Source organism: Battus philenor, unplaced genomic scaffold (assembly GCF_028537555.1).
Source record: "Battus philenor isolate CCGP_79_NKW_IND1 unplaced genomic scaffold, ilBatPhil1.0.hap1 SCAF_3, whole genome shotgun sequence".
Taxonomy (NCBI): Eukaryota; Metazoa; Arthropoda; class Insecta; order Lepidoptera; family Papilionidae; genus Battus; species Battus philenor.
In genome coordinates, this window is record NW_027181693.1 from 10721766 (window position 1) to 10740597 (window position 18832).

Here is an 18832-nt window from a genome sequence, read left to right on the forward strand (position 1 = left end):
ATCACAGCAGTTTGTTATTATCTAGTCATAAGCTAGAGAATCCCACAGAGGTATCGGATTTAACTTCTGTCTATTTAAACATCGTAAGTTGGTAAGTATATCAAACAAAAGGATCAATGAAAATCGAATAAATCGTTAATAAAAATCGCTATTTTGAATTTCAAGACGGCGGCAGTTTCTTCAGTTACATAAAAAAATTACAAATTTGCTAACAAGATTCGGTTAAAATATTAAGTAACAAGGAATGGCTCATAATATATATGATTAAAAATTTTATAGTCATCCCTAGGTATGCTTAGGTATCTGTTTCATTCCATAATGCTGTTGGAAATAGTGTAAGTTATTTTTATGCGGTATTCTACAAGTTCAAAAAAATATATGAAATGTTTTGAACTTTACAAATAATAAACCATTGTAATTTAATAATTTTATTGAATTTATTTTAATAATTTTATTAAATTTTAATAATTTAATCAATTTATTTTAATATTTCTTTAAATTTATTTTAATAAATTTATTTAATAAACAACCATAATAAAATTATTAATATAAATATTGTTCTTAAGCGTATTTTCGGTTTTAAAATGTAAATTGCGGCAAAAAGTTATAATTCTCGACTGCACAAAAATTTTAATTATAGTCTGTTGCTATTGTTTTAGACATTTGTGTTATGGTTCTTAATAATGTGTAGTCGCTGTACTATTTGTTAATTAAAATAACTTGTAATCCGAAAAACCGTTTTTTAGTTCTAATATTAGTTAATAAAAATGGCTGACGTGGGAAATAAAGATCCATCAATTACCAAAGTTCCAATGATATATGTTTGTGGAGGTACGTAAATATTTTTGTTAAGTTTTCTTTGTCAGCATGTAAATTATTTTTGCTATTAAGTCACTCTAAAACGTGTACGCATGAACTGTATCATAAATTTTTATTGCTCGTCATATTTGTTTAAAATATAACACAGAGATCATAACTTAAGTATAAGCCTTTTCAAAAATTTCAATGTTTCATAAGTTTTACCAATGTTGTTATTAAAATAGTCTCAGTATTCATATCGTAGATTAATTATAAAGTATTAATTAAGTAAAAAAGTAAGGGGAAAAATCTCTGGAAACTTTATTTTAGGCAAGCTGGCCTTGATAGATGATTTTAGAGATACATGTGATTTAATTTTAAACTAGAAGTAATAACCTATGTGCCAATGGTGACTAAAATTTTAGAGCTATGACTTAATTAATCTACATTGGTAAATTAACTGCTAAATGTAATAATTTGTTGAAACATAATTTGTATTTCAATGCCTACAAAGTGGTGATAAAGTACCTGTATATAAAGGTTATAATTAAATCTAATTATGAATTTACTGAAAATATGTTAATAATTAATTAATGTATTAGATTGACTTGTGTAATTAATTATCAACTTTACTTTTTTACAGAATGTCATAGAGAAAATGAAATTAAACCAAGGGATCCCATTCGTTGCAGAGAGTGTGGTTATCGTATCATGTATAAGAAAAGAACAAAAAGATGTATCCTTTTTAAGTATGTTTTGTATCACAGGCTTAAATTATGTTATAACTTCTCATGGCAGAATGTTAAAAAAAAATTATTTATAACTTTAATAAGGCATATCTATAAACGCGCAACAGTCATTGCTAGGTATTGGCCTCCCTCCCGCCATACATTTTTAGGAATAGTTGAAAGTGGCCTACGTCCAGTGTCTTCTGTCAACTATATCAAAGTGTTCTATTCACCCCGTGATTCTATGTTCATTCCCGCTCCATTTTGTTAAACTTTCATATTCACTTTCTTTTATCATTTTAATAAGTTCAATAATGCTTAAAAGTTTTTATAACAAAAGTATTGTTTAGTTCAGATTTAAAAAGTGCGGAGATTGTGAAATTACTTGGCTGTATGTTTTCCTTTGTGCAGTTTAAAAGTGGAGAGTACAGATGCATTGCAGATTTTGGGTAATGATTGCTCATTTGTTTATTTATTATGAACATTCATACTATTAAACTATATTATGCATTTAATATTTTTGTATTATTTAATTAGCATATCCAGACTGAAAACTCGCCATTAGCATTATTCTATGCCTTTCATCATAGAAAGACAATAATTATTAATTTATAGTCTGCAATGTTCATTGCTTGAAAAAGTATTTTGTGGATTTTATTTCTGCAATGCTTTTGAAGTGTGACAGTACAGTAATTCCGTTTTACTAAAACTTAGCAAGGGGGAATTCAAAATGATTATATTTTTATGTTCAAAGGTACTTTTAATTATATTGAGACAATAAGAGTTGTAGTAATTTGTGTAATAATTTTGACCTGTATTTTTTATAATTTACCTTAACTAAAATTACAGTGGTTGTTTTTGACGCTCGGTGATCAAGAAAAAAGGGAATCATACACAGGAATATTTTAAGTTTATTTTAATCTTACTACTATAAAATATCCATCCACATTGTATTTTTAAACAATAAATGGGCAAATATTTGACGAGTTTTAAGGTTATTTTTTCTCCTTTACAGACAGATTATTGAGAAGCTATATTTATTAATTACAAATAGAAGTTTGAACACTCCTAGCTGTCATTAACAGAGGTTTAAAATTTCAATAAAAATGGTGACAAAGTATAGATTCAGGCATTATAATTCTGTCACACATTACTTGTAACACATACTTATTATATACTTATCAGAGTAAAGAACTGTAACAATGCACACTGAAATAAAATATTAAGTAAAAGTACTATCACAATTTCTTAATGTTTCGATCCATTTAATATTCAAAAAATAATTGAATGCACCTGTTAAATTATACATGCAAAAAAATATTTCCAGTAAATAATTTTTTTACGCAATATGCTTTTTGAAATATTTCGAATTTGAATATTCAATATTCCACATTGTTTATGGTTAGAGAAAAAATAAAAATGCACAAAATGAATAAAAACATTTGGGTAGAAATCACACATAACATATAGTTGCAATATTTTATCTTTAGTACATATTTCCTCACATAAATATGATTTTAAATAATAACCTCTATACAACCAATAAACATATAATTCATTTATTTAAAACTTATCAAAATTCATTATGTAAGCAGACATGATTAACTGACATTGTCAAGTCACAGCTTTGATTTGCAAGTTTCTAAACCTACAAACTTCATATATATAATCAGATTTCTGTTGATTATAGTACTTAGTTGTTAATCTAACTACCTACACTTTTCTTCATATTTTTGTAATATCAGTTTGGCAATTGAGAAAATTATGTATTATGCAAATATCTTTTGTTTTATTAATTTACAAGATGGATTCCAAAAAATTATTTGATCAAATGATATGCTAAATATTCAATGTTTATTCAATAATTTTTGTGCTTTTTAAATCAAAATCGTTTTTTTTTGTCCTGCTTAAATAAAAAACATTGATTATGGTTTCAAGGTCATCAATATTAAACTTATGCCTTATTACACATATACATGTTCCATTTACTTTTTGTAATAACTATAACAGTTTTTTTCTTAACTGAGATTATTTAATCACCAAGCCTGAACCTAATTTCATTCATAATTAATTAACTATATAACTAGGTGCATTCTTATCATATAATACAAATAGAATTCACTTTTTGTTATATGTTGTTTACCGACACCCAAATAAATAATAAATGATAAACATATCACTTTTCACTTTATTTTCATTTGTTATCATTTATATAGTAATAGTAAACAATGATATTTTCCCACAATTCATAGATTAAATTTTACAACATTATATGTATCAACAAATTAACCTTTGGTTACCTAAATTTAGGCCGCCATTTAGACTACAGTAAATAAAAACTAGTTACATATGTGATAATGGAAGATTAATGTTTATACCCTATCTACTAATTACATAGTTTAGATGATAAATTGATACTGAATATATATGTATACTAGTCAAATATTCACCCAAATGAAGAGCAATTATTATTAAACAAATTCTAGCACAAAAACTTATTATTTTCGATATGGAAGACTCTTCAAGAATTTAATGTTTATCTAAATTTCATTTATGGAAGTTGATATGCCAATTGTTTAAAGATAAACGATATTGGAAGTAGATATTACTCATTGTAAATGTAAATACAGTATATATTTTATAAAAATACATACAAAAGAGTTGTTATGGTATCTATTAAGATTCTCTATCTTTAAAGATTTTGTAATATGTTTCATTGATATTTCAAGCATACTTTAAAAATATGGACCACAAAATGTTATGGGTAAATTTTAGACAAATTTGAATGTTATCCTTAAGTGAGTTATCGTTAAAATTTAACAAATCAATATACTCCCTAATTAGTTGACCTACTTGTAACAATAATAAAACGTAAGCCGTAAGATGGAAGCAAATATAACAATATTAAAAATTATATCAATTTGAGATATTTACATGCCATACATTTTTCACAATATATCATGAAATAAAGATACAAATATGTATACAATTAAAGCGCATCAATTTGTTTTCACACAATCCGAGTCGAAGCTCAGTTTTAATAATTACACTTTAACATTTATAAGAAAAAACAAAATTGCACAATAAAATTCCTACTTATGTTTAATTTTGGCACTAATTATCTGTGGCACTATAGTTCATTCTTGTTTCAATGTCTTGACTGTCACTATGATCCATAGTTTTCAAATCACTGTCCTTTTCATTGTCACAAATATTATCCAATGAAATGGCAGCAGCGTCTTCATCCTCCGAAGATTCCCTACCGTGGGAAGGTATCACCACTGCACCATTAGATTCTCGATATTCTAGTTTAGAGGGATCTTTCTCATGTAATTTCCGAGCAAGCGATTGTAAACTAGCCAAAGAACTTGCACAATCAGTTGTGTCAATGTCTGTTAAACTAACACCAGCTCGTTCAATTTCCGTAAATGTACCAAATGGTAATTTAAACAAACATTCTAGCCTCATAACATGCATCTTGCTCCTGAGATGCTTCGCCAGATGACCATGTATTCTAAAGGCTATATTACAATCTGAACAGCGGAATGGTCGAGGATTGAAAGAGGTTGCTGCTCCAAAAGTAGAAGTCATGGATACTTTATTGTGGTGTGACCCAGAGCGTTCATGCTTTTGAAGGTGACCTCTTGTTCTAAAACTCACAGCACAAACACTGCATCGAAAAGGTCTTTCCATATAATGTATGTTTAGATGCAACCGCAATTGAGATGGTTTGGTGAAAGTTTTATTACAAAAGTCGCACACTCTGCGTCCATCTTCCATTAATCTACCTGGTGAATATGATGCTCCTTCAAACTCTTTTCCTTTAGTGACCTTAAACGCGACTCCTCCAACTCCTATTACCACTTTTCTAGCCACCGGTTCATGATCTAAAGAAGGCATACTCAAGGAATCTGATTCGGACATGTTTGGTTCCTCGCATTTTGATTTTTCATCGGTAACAGTTTTGCTGCTATTGCTTTCGTCGCTCGAATTATCAATTTGCGTTTGGTAAGAATCTTCACGTGTTTTTATTAGATTAAGCCGAGCGTGTTTAAGATACTCGGAGACCACGTGTTTTGCATTTTCAGAATTATTATTTGGAGTTCGAGCTCGTTTAGATCCTACACTATAAGATACAGAATGCATTGTATCTATGTTTGCGTTTATGTTGTCTTCTTTAGGTATTGACAATGATTTTACAATAGTATCGTGGCCATTGACAACATTTAATTTTGTGGTGATTTGGGATTGCATAATGGTATTAAAGCTAAGACCATTCTTGCTATCAGATATCTCATTTGGTTCACTTAAAGTATTTTTTTCCATGTCTACTTTTCTTAATTTAATTAAGTTGGAGGAAAGCTGACTTTGCTTAATTTTCGAATCGAGCAACGCACGTTCGGTTAAATAAGTATGTAACATTGGTTCTCCATTAGACCACTGACTTTGATGTTGAGGGAGTTTTGCAGTATTTGATGCTAATGAAGCCAAAACACTAGATTCTTTAGCAGTTGGTATTTCTGGCACATTAGTAGCAGTCTTTACATCGTTTCGGCTTAAATCCATTGGTTCATTATCAACATCTATTCTCAGTTCTACACTATTACTTTTAGTAATTTGAGTTTTGTCAGGATTAGGCTCTAACATGATGTTATCCATTCCCACTGGAGTGTAGGGGTAGGTACTCGGCCTTGCGCTGGTAATCAGCCCTGGGGTGGCAGATGTTGCATTACGACAACCACCTAACGAAAGTAAACAGTGAGCAGCCTCATGTTCTGGCAACCGGGATTTGTACAACTCCGTATCTGCGATAATAGAAGAGAACACTATTTAAATGTTAAGTTTCATAATTAAGAATTTGTGTGTATGCATGTCATAATCAATGTTTATAGTGCGATGATTAGACCAATAAATGTGCATAAGAAAAAACTCAGGGCTAACGATATTTCCTCCACTTATATCGCTATAGGACATGTGATACTATATGGAAATAATATAAGAGACAGATAAAGAAAACTGAATAAAAAACGTTTCTTACCGCTTGACTCTGTTTCACCCTCATTTCCTTCGTCGCCTTCTGAATCTGTTTCATCGTCTGTTTCCCCAGAACAGTGGGTCATTTCAGTACCTTCTTCATTTCCTTCATTTGGATTTATTCCTAATTCACAACACTTCTTATAATGTGCTTTACTTTTCATATGTTTAGTTAAATTTCCTTTAGTTTTGAAGCTGAAAGTTTAATAAAAAAAAAACGTACATATAGAGCTTAAAAGTCATTTTCAATAAAAATGCAAAATTAATTTTAAAAAACAAATTTTAACTACCTAAATGCACAATGAGTACACGTGTAAGGTCGAACATCGGTGTGCGTACGAATATGTTTCTTTAACATCGACGGTTTTTTGCAACGAATTCCACATTCTGAACAAACGTATCGACCTCTGCCGCGACCACGGACATATGTATATTCTTCGTTACTTTCAAAACCTCCTGTTAATTCTTTTCTAGGTGTACCCACTGCGTCTGAAGTTTGTTGTTTCAACTCTTCTGTTTTTTTAGCATCAATCGAGGTAATTGCCTGCAAACGATACGGTGAAAATCAGTCATCCGCGTGTCGTTTCCGGCGACATAAAAATGTATAGATTTATACGTAACTATATTTTTTATCACAAGACTTGTGATTTGAATAACTGATTACAGTGTTCAAAGAGATAAAACTACGTAGTAGATTCCAAGAAAAAAATTATCAATTTCTATTAATCTTATAATTATTTTATTTGTTTTTGAAACTTTTTGTGACAATAGGCCATAAAAGTTGTTTGTAAGGAAAACATTGTCATAATTTTTAGATTATTTGCATATAAAATCACACAAAAAGGCGTTCAATACATTTAATACTTATAATATTCAGCTTCGCTGGAAATGGAAGGATTTTTGTATGTGTCATTTTTCGTAAAAGCCTTATCAATAATATATAGTATAAAAAAAAGAAGTTTAGTACTATATTGACTGTTTATATTATTTCTCGTTATATGTAAGAAAGTATTGACAACACGCATTTCATATTTCGATGATTGTATCGATTGTTTAACTAATTTAAAGTTTTAAATACCTGTTGACTGTCTTTCGAATTTTTATTCCACTGCGATGAATGAGTCAATATGAGATCCTGCTTAATCACAGCGGCGGTCATATTTTGTGGTCGATGTCGTGAGTCATACAAAGACATTGCAGACGATGCTGACAATCCCAGCGGGTCCGGCGTCAGCTCTGATAATAACTGTAAACATACGAACGCGTTTACCATATACTCATATACAACGTTCAATAAAACAGGTAAGTTTTTTTTTTAATTCACCCACCTGCCAGTTACTGTACATTGATAGAAAATGCTGATTGGGCACATAAGTCGGTTGAGGACGATTGATTGTACAATAGAAAACTTTTGTTGAACATTTTAGTCCCAAATACGTGTAAGCGTTTCCGTTTAGATACAACTGGCCGTAGGCTTTAGCCGGGCGCGGAGTTTCAGGTGAAACTAATGGCATCGTGTTCGCGTTGGGTGTTATACCGTGATGTCTTTTTGGTGTAAATGTTCCCGGTTTCAATGGTAAGGTAGAAGGCCTCAAAAATTTGGGTTTTCTTTCGTCACTCGCAGATCGCGTTGCAGTATTTTTCTGAAAATATGATGTTTCTGATCTCTCGTTATAGTCAGAAGTGATAGTTTCTTGAACATTCGTATTTTTCTGTACTTCGCCTGAACTTTGAATTTGATTGTTATATATTTCCGCTTTTGTAATAAGATTTTCGAAATTGAAATTTCTTATTTCGTTTTCACTCTTTATTTCAACGTTTATGTTTGGGGAATGAGAAATTAAATCTTTGTGTTTAGCCTTGATAAAAGCATTGTTGATATTTTCTTTCAAAACCGTGGTCTTAGACGAGCTATCCGAAATTCTTCTAAATCCTTGATCGTGCCTCGGAGTAACAACTCTGGCCACGCTTGAAGAACATGACTTCGATATTATTACGGTATTGGTATCCTCCACATTTTTAACTTTTATAATTGGAATATTACTCATGTAATGCGGAACTTCGTGTTTGTAAGTCTCTATAGCCTGGTTATATTTATCAGCATCAAAAACAACCGATCTCGAACTAGGGCTTCTTGTCCTCAGTACTTTGTCATAATTGGATACTGATCCTTTTCCTGTTGGTAAGCAGTCTTGGATATTTTCCATAACTTGGGTTGAGCCAATAATATCGTTATTTGTTACCTTTTGGGACACCGTACTGTTTCCCACAAAGGTAGCCGCTGTATTGGGCCCCGGCATCCCTGGCACATGAGGTATTAACTTTCCGCCGTGTAAGATTTTTGTAGCTCCATTTGGTGACGTTGAAGGGCTTAGGGGCGGTAAAGTAAGAGGATTATAAGCAGTAATAGCACTTAAAGGTGGAAAGGGGAAGTGAGAAATATCGTGAATATTAGGTAAATTTTGTAATCCAGCTGTTGATATAGTTATCCTGGAAGTTTGGGGCTGTTGATTGCCTATGACTTCTTTAGGTGTAGGTGGATTATGCATAATGGTGCCTCCAGAATGTAAGCCCGATCGAACGACTACACTACTGCCTTCAGAATCGCCTGTGAATTTCGATGGAGAAAGATTTTGTTGTATTAAAATGGGCGACAACTGGTTTTTACTTGGCTCAATTCGCAGCGTGGTAGTGCTCCCGGAGTGATCAACAATTTTCACTTCACCGCCAAACATTTGAAGCGAAGTAGAATTATGCCTGATGTGAGGCGATAACTCCTCTATCGATCGCAAGTGTCCGATTTTAGTTTCCACACATCTTATTTTCGATTGCGGATAGGTCTCTGCAGAGCGTGGCGAAATGTTCTCCAGGGACCTTGGGCTATATGTATCAGAGCGGCTTTCTATTCGTCTTTTAGGACTAGAATCTTTTGTTTTAATTTTCATATTATCCGCTTTTCTTGTATACTCTGTAGGTGTCCTGGCATCAACAAGTCTTGTATTTCCAAGTAACGGTCCGGGAGATGGCAGAGGCGCTATAATGTCATTTGATTCCTGTTTAAGAATTACTATATTATCAGGTTTACATTTGGCAGCAGGTGATTTTACTGGTAGACATAATTTAGGACTATTAGATTGAGTTTCAGGTAACCTGACGTTTATGGAATTACTTCTTACGTAAATGCTTTCTGGCCTGCCAACTTTTATATCTTTTTGAGACGCATTGATAGAGGCTGAATTCGTCGCTATGCTTCCTTTACAGTAATAAAGCCTGTGGGTTTCTAAATTGTCAATACTCCTAAACACTATTTGGCACAAAGGACATACGTACAAGAGTCCTAACCCATCTATTAACTCTCCTGATATTGTAGTCAGTCCATTAGCTTTACTTTTAAGGAGAAGATCTTTTATTATGGACCCTTCTGGATTAAGGGGATGTTTATGTTCATCTATCTGAGAAAAACTTTCGGAATGAGATCTTTTTCGAAATGAATTATCAGAGTTGCTACTGTTTTTTGTCAAATTTAAAGGTGATGCGTCGTGTTTCATTTCCGTTTCGTGTAAAAATTGTTTACTTTCAGCGATTTGCTTAATTTTTCCATATTTTTTTTGTAAAGGAGTTTCTATAACATCAACAATGGCCTCATTATCAGATATTATTTTAGAGATATGTTCAGTAAGAAAGTCTGCGTTCGTCGAAATTGTTTTCTTTATCTTATCTTTTTCATCGATTCCCTGATAAAATGATGCTCTAAACTTGGGTTTGTAAATTGTCTTTGACTTATTAAAATCATTTAAAGGACTGTGTGATACTGGGGTTGCATGGCTATCATTTGTTAATTCTGGTGAAGAAATTTCGTTAGTTCGGCTATAATCTAATCGAATAACCGAGGCCTCTGATCCAGTATCGGAAAGCGGCGTAGGTGGTATAGAAGTATCGCTTTCTGACCCTCCAGATAAATCTTCTTCGTTTAGTGAAGCGGGGACATCCATTCCTTGCAGTCTTAAAGCATGAGTCCTAGATCGTTGATGTTTATATAAATTAGATCTAGTTTTAAAAGCAAACCCACAAGGTATACAAGGATAGGGTCGCTCATTTGTATGAGCTCTGATATGTTTTTGAAGAACCGACGGCTTGGCACATGGTAATTTACAATATGGGCACATATATCGCCCTCTACTGTAACAGTCCCTGATAAAATCATTTTCAAGGTTTTCAGTCTTATTTAAAAATTCTTCAGTAATGCTGGTTTTACCAGATACTTGAACAACACTATTTACATCACTTAACCTATTGTTTTCTTCTATAAAATTAATTTGTACATTATTTTCTACGTCAGTGCCCTGTTTGTTGTTACACTTTTCTTTAATTTTCTCTATTTCTGGATGTGCAGCTGCGATGCTTCCATTTGGAATTGATGAATTACAAGCAAGAGTGTTCGTCTCCTTTTGTCTGTTTTCTTCACACTTTTGCATATTAGTCTGGAGGACAGACATTGTTGATGCCATTTTTTTAAACTTCTTATGCAGATAACTTTGATCATTGTTGTTAGAAAAGTTACCATCTAGACGTTTTTCTTGTGTTAGCGGCATCGTTCTCGCGACTGTGAAACCTGAAATTAAAAATATTGTTCTAAAATTTCGAAATTATGGCAAAATCGTCATTTCTTATGAATAAATCGTAATAAAGAAAATCTCGTTATAAATAGAAGTAGTAGTAATGATAAAATTATTATTACTCTTGCATTTTTGGTATTTCACTTATGCTCATTTTAACCTAATGAAATAATAATTTTATAATTTTTAAGTAAAGCTACTTCGAGAATATGGATTCTCCAAGGTGTTGCCTGTAAATCTTTTATTTGTTTAGCCTACTTTATTTAGATTATAGGCACGATTATAACTGTTTACACTAATTTCTTCTGAAATAAAGTCATAATGGAACACATCGCAAATAAATTTGATTTTTTATTCAATAAGCATCAAGAAGAGACCGAAGAGCTTGCCGCTTTCCTATTAACGTTAAAGAAGGCTTATTCTTTTCATAGTAACCGATGACACGTAATTTTTTCTTTGCGTAAACATACTCAAATTACTTTCTATCCATTTCCCTTGTTATATTATATTATATTTAATACAATTTATTACTAAAGATAATATTACATCAATAATTATTCTACGATTTGTTGTAGTGGGCATAATTTTTCAGGTGTTTTAATTCATAACAATCTTAAATGAAATTTTTTTTAAAAAAAATTAAGTATAAATATACAAGAAATTTCCACCTATGTACTGTCTCGTCACGACATCTCTGAAAAATAAAGCTTGACAGACTTGGAGGTCAGCTAAGCACGGATTTTACGAAAGTCCACCCACCAAAAAAGGTTCGGGGGCGTTTATTAAAAATGCATATTTTAAAACTACAGCTCTAATACGTATGAATCTTCACCAGAATATTTTTTGTTCATGTTATAAATAGCCAAGAATCGGTTTTACGAAATTACACTTACAAAAAGCTGCGTGGGCCACGCGAAGAGAGGACCGAGGGGTACAACTAGTATATATATGTATATAAGAATATATTTGACAATGCATTGTTAGCGTCCGAAAGAAAATTCATTCGAAAAGTTTTGGTGGGTAATATAATATAATTGTATACTAGACATTGTAATATCAGTAAAATGGATGGTTATGCACGTCTATATATATGCAAATGGTTGACAAATACTTCATCTAAACATCGTTATGTTGTAGAAAGGAGCTGACGCAAGGCGCATGTGCCGGGCAGTGTTGTGTCTATTAATGTACCGTGTGACATCATCGTGACGTAGGCTCGGCTCGCGCCAAATGACGAGGATATCCCCAATTTTCGTTAGAATAATTTTTCAATAATTAAATTCTTAATCTTCAGATAATACACCATTTCATTTGAATTTATTTCGATGTAAATTGGATTTGTAATGTTTACTTTAAGGAATTAATTTTGGGATAAGTTCCTTTTGTAAATATGTTTTCATGTTAATGATTTAATAATATATCGAAATAGATTACATGCAATTGTTTGCAGACACGCCTGTCTATAATACTTATGTTCAATCAGTTCAATAAAGAAATAGGTGGTCATGCGTGAAGCGTGCGAATGAGATGTGAGAATTCTCCGATCGTTAGTGTGTGTTTATCTTTACACGATACAAATCCGCGTAGAAGTACGAAGGCGACCTCGCTTTGCGCTCACTCAGTGTTCGTGGACGGCTGCGTTGCTGCGTTCCAAGAAGGCGTTACAATTTCCGAGAACCGGAGACAACCAAGCCGCTCCGCTCGATTATAACGAGCGAGCAAGCGAGCAAATAAGCGCAGTACGCAATACGCACACAAGCGTAAATCCTCTGTTCGCTGCTATCAGCTGCCTAGGTGTCGTTTAATACTAGTGTGCGTTTTTGTTTTTTTTTTTAACTAGTAAACGTTCAGTATTAATACAGACCCATATTCTTGGAAACATGTTCCCTGTACAAATAAACTGTCATGCTCAAATTTTATTTATATTTACTATTTGAAAATTTATAAATATAAAACTAAAACAATTGTTACTTTTGTGAAAGGGAAATTACAACTGAATAAAACGATATTTTTATTTAACGTAAATTGATGTAATGAAGTTCGTCTACTAACATTATTATGTATAAGAAAACTTTTTTTTAAACAGTTTTGCAATGAGACAAAGGAATCCCTGTGGCCTGCAGCCGCCCGCCTGCCTGGCGCCAAGCCAGGCGACCCTGGCGAGTGGCGACGCCTGTATCGGCCGCCTGCACGCCGCCACACTCTAACCGATCACTCTTTCCCTCAACATTCCCTATCTTCTTGCATTCGTTAAAACCTGCACAATTGTAATATGAACAGGGACGAATAAATTAAATATACATTAATTAAAACATTGTTTTTATTTATTATTCATAAACATTAACAAACCACAACCTATCATATTCACAATTGCACATCTATTATTTATTTATAATGTGTTTAAAGAAGATTAAACTTGTTTTAAATAAATTTGTTATCAACAACGTAATAGTAGTTTATCAATATTTACACAAACTTTTCACGACGTGTACTATCAAAAAATTTTGCTTCGTTAATTATCAACTAAACTACAACCATGTCCAAAATTACACAGATAAAAATAAATTAAGTATGTGTAATAACAATTTAATGGTATTTTTAAATAATATTTGATTGCATTTAATAAATATTTAGCATTACTAAACAAGTATGATTGTAATGTACAAAATGTACTTATTCTTGACCCATCGAACAAACTCCAACTGAGTAAAAATACGTACTAGATAAACAACAGTCAGAACAAGCAGTATTGATTTAGATAATCTATTTATTCGAGTCATAAAATTTTCATACCTGCCGCGGGGTAATGAGTCAGTCCACCATTATTTTAGAAGTCTTGATATCATTTGTTTACGGCTTCTAAACATATGTCAACAAGTCCGATAGGCTGCATTTCACCCGCGCGCAAGTGAATCATCGTTAATAATTGCGCGACGATCCACGCCACCACACAACACACATACACCAAAATTTTATTATCGTCACTCGTGTCTCCCTCGCACTTTAGTATAACAACAGCACTTTCTTTTCCACGTATATCAATTACTGATGTGTAGGTTTATTAATTTTATCTATTATTCGTGAGTTTATATCAGGTGGACGTACATTCCAGCAACAAACGACGCAAGTTACCCGAGTGCAGATGACTGTTCAACTGTTTGTAGTTGTACTTTGTCGTTGCTTCGTTTCGTCCGTTCGGCTACACACTTAATTCCCCGCACCGCCCGCGCTCCGCCCCCTGTGTCTCCCCGGCTGTACCCGCTGCGAGAAGTGATTCATGTCGCTTTGTATCTATCTCCTTCTTACATCGCAACCGGATCGGTCGCTCTTAGTAATCTATTTATACATATCTATATCTATGCACGGACTTTTAACTAGCGATCACAGTGCCATCTCACAACTACTACGTACATTTTGCCAAGTATAATTAAAATTGCATACAAAATTTAGACCTATATTCCTACAAGATTAGATAAACAACACTTTCATAATTCAATTCAGTTTGATTAAGAATTTACGTCAAATGTTTTAATATAATAGACTTATGAGTAAAAAAAGTGTTTTATTTATCTAATTATTTTGAGCATTCACTAGTAGCACGAGCGGCTTGATGTAATTTTCATGCAGCACTGATTTCGTAACGGTTGCGCTCAACGAGAACGAGTATTGGCTTTGTATGCCCCCGTTCATTTAACATTCTCCTCCAATACTAAAATTTACAAATAAACCTAAAGCTTTTTTAGAATCATTTAAATACTCAATAAATCTCAATAACATTTGAAGAAAAAAAAATGATTCCACTAATAACGATAGTCAGAAACATAGCGGATAATATCTAAATTATTACATAGTTTTCTTGGCATTTTCCTATATTATATTTATCTGGTGAACTCGCTATCGGAAAGACCTCTTTATCAAATTCTCAAGTAACTATCAGTATTCATATTTCATTTACAGACAAATAACTCTGGCGTCATCCTTGTAATAATCGTGGTATTTAGTCGTTAAGAAGCGAAAGATAACTTTTATAGGAGAAACTCCGAGGTGCCTCGAGGCTGATATGGACGTATAACCACATTATTTGCAATGATAATGGTAAACGCTTATCAGTTGAGCGGAGGCGATGACGCACGTGCTCTGTCGATAATACTACAGTGCTTGATTCCCTGTCAGGAAGCGAGCGAAATATACATTAAACAATAATAAATGCGTAATAGTTTGTTTAGCCTAAAACTTTTAATTTTAAAAATCAGAAACAGAATAGTTGTTTGACTATTCGATATAACACTACGCTAAATATTACTTCAGTGAAATAATGTAGTTTACGCTTTATTGTGTGTTTAATGCTCTTAATAAAAGGATCGTAAGCAGTAGTAGCTATATCGTTAATGGTATATAAAGCGCAGGGGTGTTGAACGAGAAGCACTTGTTGCGTTGTTTAGTTGGCGTTTTCGCCTGTTGCCGAGTAGCGACGTCACATCACGACCTTGAGCCACGCCACGCCACGCCACGCGGCACTGGGAGTGTCGGCTTCTGAAGGAAGCCTTCTACATGATTATAGTTGCGAAAAAAATATAACATTTTATCAATAAGACGAAAGCGTAGTTTCAAGTTAAAACATCACACGTATTCCTAATAATGTTACTCAAACTAGAAGTAAAATTAGACAAAAAGATCAGAATAATAAATAATAAGGTCTTTCTGAGATTACCGTCATGTATTCTCAGTTAACGTAGCTATTGAGTAAATGTGTTCGTCCAGTCAGGCGCCGTGAAGTCGCGTGGGCGGGAAACCCGTCTTGGTGGCAAGCGTTGAAATGAACACAAAATTTGTACATATCTAGCTATAGTGCATTCTCGCTAATTTATTTCTGAGATGCTATAGAGATTTCAACTTTATTACTATTGTAATAGAAAAGATTACAAATAATTAATAAATGTATTGATTCATCCATCGTTTAGCGTAATTGCCTACATTCGCAAATATTTCCTAATAATTCAAAACATAGTGTAACGAGAAAAGAATGACTATTTTCTAGATTGGAATGTTTGCCTAGAAACTTGTAAGCTGTAGTCGTGGCCTCCCCACCATCCTCGGGCTTCCCTCCAAACCAGGTCATCGGCTGGCTGGGCTGACCGCTACGTCGATGTTGTCGTGACGGGCCGCGCCCGAACACCAGTCTCCTTGTTAGGTGCTCTGTAGACCGGCTGCATAACGCCTACTTACATTATATCAACCAAGCTGATCGATAGCGAACGAACGGCACGCAAACGTTAAGGAATGTAATGAAAGTAATAGGAGCCTACCTGTTAACGAAATTCAAGAAGTTACTCTGTGTATGGGCTCATTTCATCACACCGGATAATAAAAAAACTATTAAGTCTTCGAAGAAAATTCAAGATAAATATTCTTTTAACAATAAATAAATTTTAATCTCAATCTAATATTAATCTAATAAGTTAAAGAATACTTAACAGTTCACTCAATTCTTATTTTCTAAACACGTAAACAAATATACTAATCATTTCATATAAAATTAAAATAAAGTGTCTGAAACGGTAAATTTTTGAATGATTTTTATTTGTTGAATGAAATTTAAAGCCAGGAATATTATAATGTTTCCAAATATTTACCGCAATTAACACATCGATAGGCGGCGACATCATAGAAATACCTATTTACATTTTTCCATTAGTCTATGGTAATCACACACATTTTAACGATATTTGAAACACTGGTAATATGTATTGGGTCTCATCGGATTTAAGTCGATCATATAGCAGGTAACACATATTTATAAAAATGTCAATATTTTAATTTATTTGCAATAAGATGTTTTTATAAAATTTAACAATAACACGGTTCTTTTCATCTATTGTGATTCAGCTTTGAGGAGGATTAAAAATTAAAATACAGCATTCTCTCATTCCTGTGTAATAAATACACTTATATCAAGAGAATGGCGTCATTCTCTGCGAATTCTGGCTTCACATATAAATAACAAAAATATACCATGTATGTGAATGTGATAATAATACCAGTGACTCAGCCGAAGCCACTTGACCAAATAAATAACTATTCATTGTCGCCAGTCTTTCCTCAATGACGTTCTCTGTAATTTGCATTTTGTTGTTTTACTTTTAACAATAAACTACTAGTTATGAGATTTTTCTGTGCATTTAAGAAAATAGATAAATGCCTTGTGTGTGTGTTTTTTTTTTAACTAGTATTGATTAAAGAAGAGATGTAATTAATAGCATAGGAATATGTTCGTAGTCTCAGCTCATCACGCGTGCACACCAAATTCGATGAAGTGACAAGGCGGTCAGGTCTACATTTGGCTAATTGCCAACATCGTCGTATTCGACAACCACGGCTGTTCCTGTTTCCGAAGAGGAATCTATACAAATGTTTATTAGCTATAACTATTGCTTAATATTATGCACCGTGCCAAACATAAGTACATTTCTTTATTTATAGCTCTGCGAGTTAAAAAATGGTATTAAATAAAATAAAACTTCAAAATTAAAATTAAAAACATACCAGACTTCCAAAGCAATCTTCAGTAACAGTCGGAAGTTTTTATTAATCGTTTTAATCTCTGAACATATGAATAATAAACTTAAGAGCGGTTAAGTTGAACTAGGATTTGTTCGTGTAATATAATTTTCAACGACATACATTTACTCCAGTGACTTTAAGATATATCTAATTTTATGTTTTCTGTAATATATAACACAAATCTTTTTCTTCATATTGTTACATAAATACACGGGGCTTTACTATGAGTATAATTTAATAATAATATATTCTAGGTTGATATTACCATATGGATTTTATGTAACGAATATATCCCAAATAAAATTTATTGGTTCCTATTTATATATTGTTTTCACATTCATAATTCCTACCAAAAAAATTAACTTCTTCACCTTTTACATCGCAAGCAGAACTAACATTTCAAATTGAGTTGCTAATTTTAGGCGTACTAAAGACGTTCTGTTTGTTTGCTTTTACAGCAAAAGATTATGTCAATTATATTGTTTTTAATGCATTTTAAGTTAATTAAATACCGAAAGGCATGAGAACGTTCTAGAATTAATATATATCTCCATTGTTAAAGATTAGATGGATTACGCAATTTTATTAAACATCGTAATACATCATTATTACATAATAAGTAGACATTGTTGTGTTACAAAGCAATGTAATTGTAAATTGTAAAAAATATCTTGCAAAAGATCTGTCAAATAGAAAAGTTTAATAAAGTTGTAACAATTATACATCTGTGTATATGCGGACGATCCAACGATACTCGGAATATCCCCGCACGCGCCATCAGTGTTCACCCGTCGCCACGCGCTAACCGGAACGTCAGGTTACAAATTTTTTCACATTTACCATTACAATATTTCCAGGAATCCCCCTCGCATTTTGAAGTCTGTCGTTTTATTTTTAAGTACTCTGATTTTCGGATAATCTTCCTAGTGCGGAACACATTTATTAAATTATTAAGACCTTTATTGAAATAAATGGTTTACTCAGTAAAATTTAATTGAAATAAAAAAATTGAATCTTAACTGAGGAAACTCTGTGAAAACGTGGACAAGAAGATTGCCTATTTTGTATATTTATTAAAATTAAAAAATTCGTTAA

General features: G+C 32.6%; 2 protein-coding genes and 1 long non-coding RNA gene across 3 annotated transcripts; 2 read left to right on the forward strand and 1 right to left on the reverse strand.

The window, feature by feature from the left end:
* Positions 1–660: 660 nt before the first annotated feature.
* On the forward strand, positions 661–2509 carry Polr2K (DNA-directed RNA polymerases I, II, and III subunit Rpb12). Its single transcript, XM_068770892.1, has 3 exons — positions 661–831; positions 1442–1534; positions 2376–2509. Exons 1-3 carry the CDS (start codon positions 768–770, stop codon positions 2396–2398), a joined length of 180 nt encoding a protein of 59 aa, XP_068626993.1. The 5' UTR covers positions 661–767; the 3' UTR covers positions 2399–2509.
* Positions 2272–14756, reverse strand: shn (schnurri). Its single transcript, XM_068770891.1, has 6 exons — positions 13970–14756; positions 7889–11172; positions 7639–7806; positions 6851–7104; positions 6565–6755; positions 2272–6331 (listed from the first exon to the last, which is right to left on the reverse strand). The coding sequence occupies exons 2-6, from the start codon at positions 11150–11152 to the stop codon at positions 4641–4643; spliced, it is 5568 nt and encodes a 1855-aa protein (XP_068626992.1). The 5' UTR covers positions 11153–11172; positions 13970–14756; the 3' UTR covers positions 2272–4640.
* On the forward strand, positions 12683–13488 carry LOC137927100 (uncharacterized). The gene is made up of 2 exons (XR_011107740.1): positions 12683–12988; positions 13263–13488. It is a non-coding gene; the product is annotated as an uncharacterized lncRNA (long non-coding RNA).
* Positions 14757–18832: the final 4076 nt, after the last annotated feature.

Coding starts and splice junctions, on each gene's coding strand:
- shn (XM_068770891.1), bottom strand. CDS start 11,152: ATGCCGCTAACACAAGAAAAACGTCTAGATGGTAACTTTTCTAACAAC. Junction 6,756..6,850: donor TGTACTCATTGTGCATTTAG/GTAGTTAAAATT, acceptor TTAAACTTTCAG/CTTCAAAACTAAAGGAAATT. Junction 6,332..6,564: donor GGGTGAAACAGAGTCAAGCG/GTAAGAAACGTT, acceptor CTATTATCGCAG/ATACGGAGTTGTACAAATCC.
- Polr2K (XM_068770892.1), top strand. CDS start 768: ATGGCTGACGTGGGAAATAAAGATCCATCAATTACCAAAGTTCCAATG. Junction 832..1,441: donor AATGATATATGTTTGTGGAG/GTACGTAAATAT, acceptor ACTTTTTTACAG/AATGTCATAGAGAAAATGAA. Junction 1,535..2,375: donor TAAGAAAAGAACAAAAAGAT/GTATCCTTTTTA, acceptor CTAAAATTACAG/TGGTTGTTTTTGACGCTCGG.